At 61.7% G+C, this 6,392-nt stretch overlaps 1 protein-coding gene across 1 annotated transcript in view; it reads right to left on the bottom strand.

Annotated features, from left to right (window-relative positions):
• Nucleotides 1–6,392, bottom strand: part of MYL10 (myosin light chain 10) — a 9,778-nt gene that overhangs the window by 1,791 nt on the left and 1,595 nt on the right. Inside the window, exons 2-5 of the mRNA XM_077777898.1 lie at nucleotides 5,590–5,682; nucleotides 5,020–5,095; nucleotides 4,086–4,190; nucleotides 962–1,040 (exon numbers count right to left, since the gene is read on the bottom strand). Of these exons, the coding sequence (XP_077634024.1) occupies nucleotides 962–1,040; nucleotides 4,086–4,190; nucleotides 5,020–5,095; nucleotides 5,590–5,682 (353 nt within the window). The remainder of the gene's footprint in view (nucleotides 1–961; nucleotides 1,041–4,085; nucleotides 4,191–5,019; nucleotides 5,096–5,589; nucleotides 5,683–6,392) is intronic.

Consider the following 6,392-nt stretch of genomic DNA (forward strand, 5'->3'; position numbering starts at 1 on the left):
ACCCCCGGTTATGTGCGATTCTAACAGGCAGCAAATCTAGCCTCAAAGTCAAGGCTTCAAGCATCGTAGTAATCAGCCAGAAAGCCTGTGCCTGGGGGCAGGAAACTTGCCTCTGTCCAGGCTCCCCACAGGTCCAGCAAGACCTCGGAGGCTCTGCAGGGACCGCCCAGGGACAGTTCCTTGTCCTAACCCTTGGCAGGCCGCCCCTGCTCACACAGCCCTTAGCTCTCTACTCAGTACTCTCACTGGGCCGAGAAATAGTGGGCATCTGAGCCCCCACCTCTACGATGCTGGCCCAGTGGCCCGACAGACAGCTGTGCTTGGCCCCTCACTCTGTGCATCCCCAGCCGAGCCGGTCCCTTCCCACGGCCCCTCCTCTGTACCTCTCCCCAGAGCCTGGATCCCATCGGCACCGGCCTCTAGTGTGTCAGTGACCCATCGGTTCCCCTCTGTCCCCACGGCCAGGACCCTCGTGGTGACCATAACCCTTCCTCCACCAGGCTGGGTGCCATGTCGCCCCATCTAACTCCACCCCAGGCTCTCCCATGCCCCCAGGGCGGACCCGGAGTCCAGCCAATCCAGCCAACCCCTCACCAAACCCGCAGATGCCAAGCCTCGGCCCTTCACCACTGTGTTCCTGCATCTAGAATGTTCCCTCCCTCAGCCGAGGCAACCCGTAGTTGCCCTTCAAGGCCCCCCTCTGCTCTCATTCCCCCTCTGGAAATGTATCCCAGGTGACTCCATACTCCCTGCACACTTGCACACAGAAATGGGGACACTGAGGCCCAGACAGGGGAAGGGATACATTGAGTGATGGCTCAGCTGGGCAGGGCAGCACCCTCCTGGCTCCCGGTCAGATGGTGCCTGAGCATTGGGGTAGGGAGGAGACTGACCCACCATCTAGCCTGACTTCTCCCCAGCTCACTTGTCACCTGAGCCTTCCGGGACAGAGGGGACTTACAAGTCAGCCTTGACAAAACCTTTCCCTTCAGTGTCAAACACCTTGAAGGCATGGAGAATGGTCTCCTCTGGGTCCGTACCTAGAAGCAGGACACACAAGGCAGAGAGAGAGCTAGGATTATGAGGAATGGCCGGGGCTGGGCAGGGGCTGGGGGTGGTGGGTGCTTCCTCCCCTCTGCAATGGGGGCCACGCCCAGTGGAAGCAAGAGAAGGGGTATTTCGGAGCAACAAGGAATAGCGTTGTGAACAGCCTGCACCACTGTACATGGACACCCCAACTGAGCACTTAGTACATGGTTCACCCTCCTGACGACTGGCCAGATTTTATAGATGAAGAAACTGAAGCTCTGAGGTCATGGTTAGGGAGGTAGGGGGCCGGGCACAGCCAGAGCAGCTCTAGTTGATCACCTCCAGTGTGGGCTTGGGGGAAAGATGGCATCAGAAGTGTGTCTACTGCCCCAACAGGGTCGAACACCTAGCCCCCCCGTTGTACAGATGGGGAAACCGAGGTCCAGAGAGACTCAGGGTCTCACATAAGGCCTCACAGGTTATGAATGACAGCAGGTGACCTGGTGACCCTTGCCTGGTGCCCCTTCCCCTCTCACTGCTACCCTGCTCACTGCAGCTCAGGAATGTCCCTTTCCTTCTTCAAGGCTCAGCTATGTCATCAGTGAAATGGAGGCAAAGGCGGTGTTTGCTGCCCCCCTCCCAGAATCCATTAACAAAAACGGGTCATTAATGGTAAAGATGTCAAACATTGACTACTGACGGTCACAAGCCCCTCTTTGTGCCCTGGGCCGTTTCACCTCCTGGAGCCCCAAAACACCCCGTGTGTAGGTGGTCATGTCCTCAGTTTGTCAGAGGAAACTGAGGTCGAGGGAGGCTCTGAGCTTACCGAGGTCTCCATTAATAAGCAAGGGGAAGGGTTTGAAGCCACGTCTTGGGACTCCAGAGCCCCCTGCCTGTGGGGCTACTCTGTGCTCCGGCCTGGCCAACGGAGCCCTGTCTAGGACAGGACGCCTGCCGTCCAAGTCACTCGGTGCCTCTGGGACTGAGTCACCGGGCCTGGCACAGTGTTGGCATCGCTGGCCCAGGGGCTTGTGGAGGGCACGGCCGTGGGCTTCCTCTGGGGAGGGCAGCAGGGAGCAGTGTGCCCCGTCCAGAGGCTCAGCCCAGGATCCAGCTGGGGAGAACCCAGGCCCTCACTGCCGGGCCTCACAAGGCCAGCAGGGGTGCCCGAGGGATTATGGTGGGGGCCAGGGGGAGCTCTTGGCTTCCCAGGGTTTTTGAAGAGGGCTCACTGCCAGGGCAGGCTGGGTCCGCCCACCTTCCTGAGGACTGGCTGCCCCGGCCTCAGGCCCAGTGGCCGGCCAGAGACCACAGCCCGATCCTCCCAGAAGGAGGCGGGCTGCAAAGCACACCAGACGGACTGCAGAGTGGCCGTTGGGACCAAGTGTCCGGCCCCAATTAGAGATGGGGCGGTGCCTGCTCCAGCCCCCGGCTCCCGTCCCCACCTCTGGCCAAGTGTGCAGGCTTGGCCAAGTTCACATGACAGGCTCAGGTGGAGCTCCAGTTCTGCCCTCCCCGAAGAACTAAGAAAAAGCTGCCGGCGCTCCGCCCCGCTGGGGCCTGGGTTATAGCTGTCAGCTCAGCCGTGCACAGACATGAGCTTCAGGCCTACCTGTAGAATCACTGGCCGGGGCCACATGTGTCTTTCCCAAGAGCAGACCCCCGCCCCAGTCCCCCGGGGCCTCCTAACAGCTACCTGGAAGAGGGCCAGGCCCAGGCTCCCCACCCGCCCAGGTCCCGCCCTCGGTTTCCTCTCGCTAACATGGGAGTGTGGGGCTATTAGGTCACAGGTCACAGGCTGGCCTTCTGGCTCCAGAATCAGCCGGGACAGGAGGACAGTGTGTGTGTGGAGGCTACTGTACCCACGAGGGTGTTATGGTTTCCTGCCAAACGCAACCTGTGATGTTGCTAGGGGTCCACGCCTGTCGTGGGGCTGATGGTGGCCCCCAAAACACGCCCATGTCCTCAGCTCCGGCACCTGGAAATGTCACCTGACTTGGGAAAAAGGGCCTTTGAGGCTGTAAGGAAATGATGTTGAGATGGGCGATCACCCTGGACCGCCCAGTGGGCCCTAAATCATGTGACAGGTGTCCTACTGACAGTGAGGGGCAGAGGGAGACAGACAGACCGGAGAGGAAGGGGCAGTGTGACCACAGAGGCAGGGGTGGGAGCGAGGCAGCCACCAGAAGCCAGAAAAGGAAAAAAAAAAAAAAAAAAAAAAAAAGAGGCTTTTCCCAGGAGCCCAGATCACAGCCTTCTAGACTCCAGAACTGAGGGCGCAGTTGCTGCTTTTTGTGGGTGTTGGCTAGAGCGGCCTCAGGAAACAGACATAATCCCCACTGTACAGACAAGGTGCAAAGCAGACAAGCCGGACCCAGGGTCACCCCGGGGGGTCAGCCAGAGGGCATCAGGCAGCCTGAGGGCAGGGGGGGGTGACGAGGCTCACCTCCCAGGGCAGCCACAGCCCAGACTGGCCATATTCTGTCCGGCCGTGGGAGCCTCGAGCCCAGGAAAAACGTTCCTGAGGGGCAGAGGGTAGCTGGCTGGGCCCTGAGAGAAAGGGACAGAGTTGCCCTGACCCCACACCCCAGGCCAGGTGCTGTATCTCAGGAGGACAGGCAGTAAGAGCTGGAGTCCTGGTTAGGGCTCTCTCCCCGCCACTTTGTTGCTAGAACACCTGCGGCAGGGGTGGTGACACCCCTGAGCCCCTGGAGGCTGTGCCAGTGTCCTGTCCAGCCCTGGGGTGGGCCAGAGTAACTTCCAGAACCCCCCTCTGGTGCCCCTCCTGCAGTGGATAATGAGGCAGAGCAGGTGCGATGAGCCGAGGGTAGGGAAGTGGGGCCGGGCCCTGCGTTCTGATGGTGGGTGGGGGGGTTTCTCGAAAACTGTCCCGCTGGCCCCCCACCCCCTCAGCTACTCTGTGGTGTAGACACCCCTGGGGCGGGGTGAGTGCGCCCAGCGGGCTGGCCTCCGGGGGCTACACCACCCTCCCAGCTGCCTGCACACGTAGCCGGGCTGCCCAGATGCTCCCCGGGGCCACCCGGGGCCCCACTCACCCTTCAGCTTCTCCCCGAACATGGTCAGGAAGACCGTGAAGTTGATGGGCCCGGGGGCCTCCTTCACCATGGCCTCCAGCTCCTCGTTCTTCACATTGATGCGGCCTGGAGGAGGGGAGGAGCGGGGACACCCAGGAGCATAGTGAGGGACCGAGGGGGGTGCCCTGCCCGCAGGCAGTTCCAGGAGAGCAGAGCTCTGGACGAGGGGGCGTCCTACAGGGTCGCCCAGCTCCGCTGTCCTTAGGCCCTGCCGACCTGCTGGAGGACCTCAGGAAAGGCGACAGGTTCGGCCACAGTCAGCGCTGGGCTGCCCCCAGCCTCCTTAGAAAGGAGAACAAGCTGGTGATTATCCCCATTTCACAGATGAAGGAACCGAGGCCCAAAGAAGGTGGAGCTGAGGTGCATAGGGGCCAGAAGCCCTGGGCCTTGGGGCTCATGTGCCCTAGGATGAGGTCACCTGGAGGTGGGGACTCGGGTTCCCCATGGTCACAGGGGACAATCACATCTCCAGGAGCTCCAAGTTCAATTTAGACATGCCCTCTCCCTAGCTCCCCCCTGAACCCCCACCCCATCCATGCCTGAAGGCCTCTCCCTGGGCCCTTAAGGCAAAACCCTCCCCTGGCAACTGAAGCTCAGGGGCCTTGAACCCTGCGGATGCTTCCATTCTCTTTCTTAGCATCTCCCACTGCTCTCTTGACCCTGACCCCACCAGGGCCTTCCAGACCAGGCCTTAGCACAGGCCATTCCTGCACCTGGTGCCTTCCTGGCGCCCCGGCCTCGGCCTCCTCTGGCACCAAGGAGGCCCCCTCAACCTTCCAGCCACCGGCTACCCCTCCCCTGCGCCCCCATGGCACCCAAGCCCCTGCTGTCCCCAGCCGCCCACTCCTTCCGGAAGGCCCCAAGCCCAGAGCCTCCACAGCTGCTGGTCACCCACCCAGGGCAGCAAAGGTGTCCCTCAGGTCCTCCTTGTCGATGAAGCCATCCCGGTTCTGGTCCATGATGGTGAAGGCCTGGCGGAGACATGGGTACTGAATGGCCAGCGACCCCCCAAGCTGAGCCCAGGCTCCTCCCTCGAACTGTCCCCCCTCACAAAGGGCTGTCCTCCTGCAAACCGCTGCCTGGGTAACCGCAGTGCAGACCCCTCTGGCCACTGCTATCTTGCTCAGACGGCACGAGCGTGAGAGCGTTGGCTCAGCCACTCGGCCCCCACTGCGTGCTGAGCGCCAGGCCCATCCCTGCCCTCATGCTCACAGCAACCCCATTTTACAGAGAGGGAAGCTGAGGCTCAGAGAGCAGGACTCGCTGAGGTCACACAGCAAGCAAAGACTCGGGGGGGGGGGGGGAAGGATGACCAAGGAAGGCAAGTCACCTCTCCAGGCGCAGGGCACACTGGGATGGCCTCTAAGAAGGGTGACATCACCACTTCCAGGGCCTTGCCGGCCCCCTGGGTGCTTCCCATGCATTGTATTAACTCTCCCAGTGGCCCCAGAGGGCACTGACCAACCTCTTTGAACTCCTGGATCTGGGACTGATCAAACATGGAGAAGACATTGGAGCTGGCTCCGCCTTCCGCTCTCTTGCGGGCTCTTCTTGGTGCCTGTGACGTGCCAGGGCAGGGGTGGGGGGACATTGTAGAAACCCTTCCTCTGGAGGTCAGCCACACACCCTGACCGCCCCCTCACCCCACCTCCCAGGGTGTCATAGTCCCAAACGCCATAGCCACTCTCAGCTGCGGAGTGCAGCAGACAGACAGGGCTCCTAAGGAATCCTTGCAGATAAGCTGAGGCCAGAGACCTGGGGACCCTCTCCTCCCCACTCTACAGGTCGGTCAGTGGCTTCCTGACCTGGAGGTGGGGGCCTAGGCAGGGTAGCAGAGAGGACAGGGTCTGGCCACAGCTTTCTGTGTCCACTCCATCCCTGGGCTCCCCTGCGCCCACCCAGGGCCCGCTCAGCGTGTGGATCCATTGGGAAACGGCTGCCCAGAGCTCAGGCCCCGTCTTTGCAGCAGGTGACCACCCACGTGGACGGTCTCTGGCCGGCCTTCCTGCCTCCACTTGCTTCTTTCAGGATATCAGGTGCCTGAGAGCCCACTACTGAGCATTCCCAAAAAGCTCTAGGTCCCCCAAGATGCCCCCAGGGAACCTCTCCCTCAGCAGCCATCACCAGGGCTGATGTGTGCAAAGAGTCTCAGACTTGGCTGGTGATGCGAGAGGGGGAAGAAGGGGGGGTTCCCCCCGGACACCGGCTTCCCGCTCCCAGCCCCCCACCCCCAGCCCCTGCCTCCATCTCTGTGGGCAGCGCCCTCTT

Source organism: Crocuta crocuta, unplaced genomic scaffold (genome assembly GCF_008692635.1).
Source record: "Crocuta crocuta isolate KB4526 unplaced genomic scaffold, BGI_CrCroc_1.0 scaffold217, whole genome shotgun sequence".
NCBI classification, from domain to species: domain Eukaryota; kingdom Metazoa; phylum Chordata; class Mammalia; order Carnivora; family Hyaenidae; genus Crocuta; species Crocuta crocuta.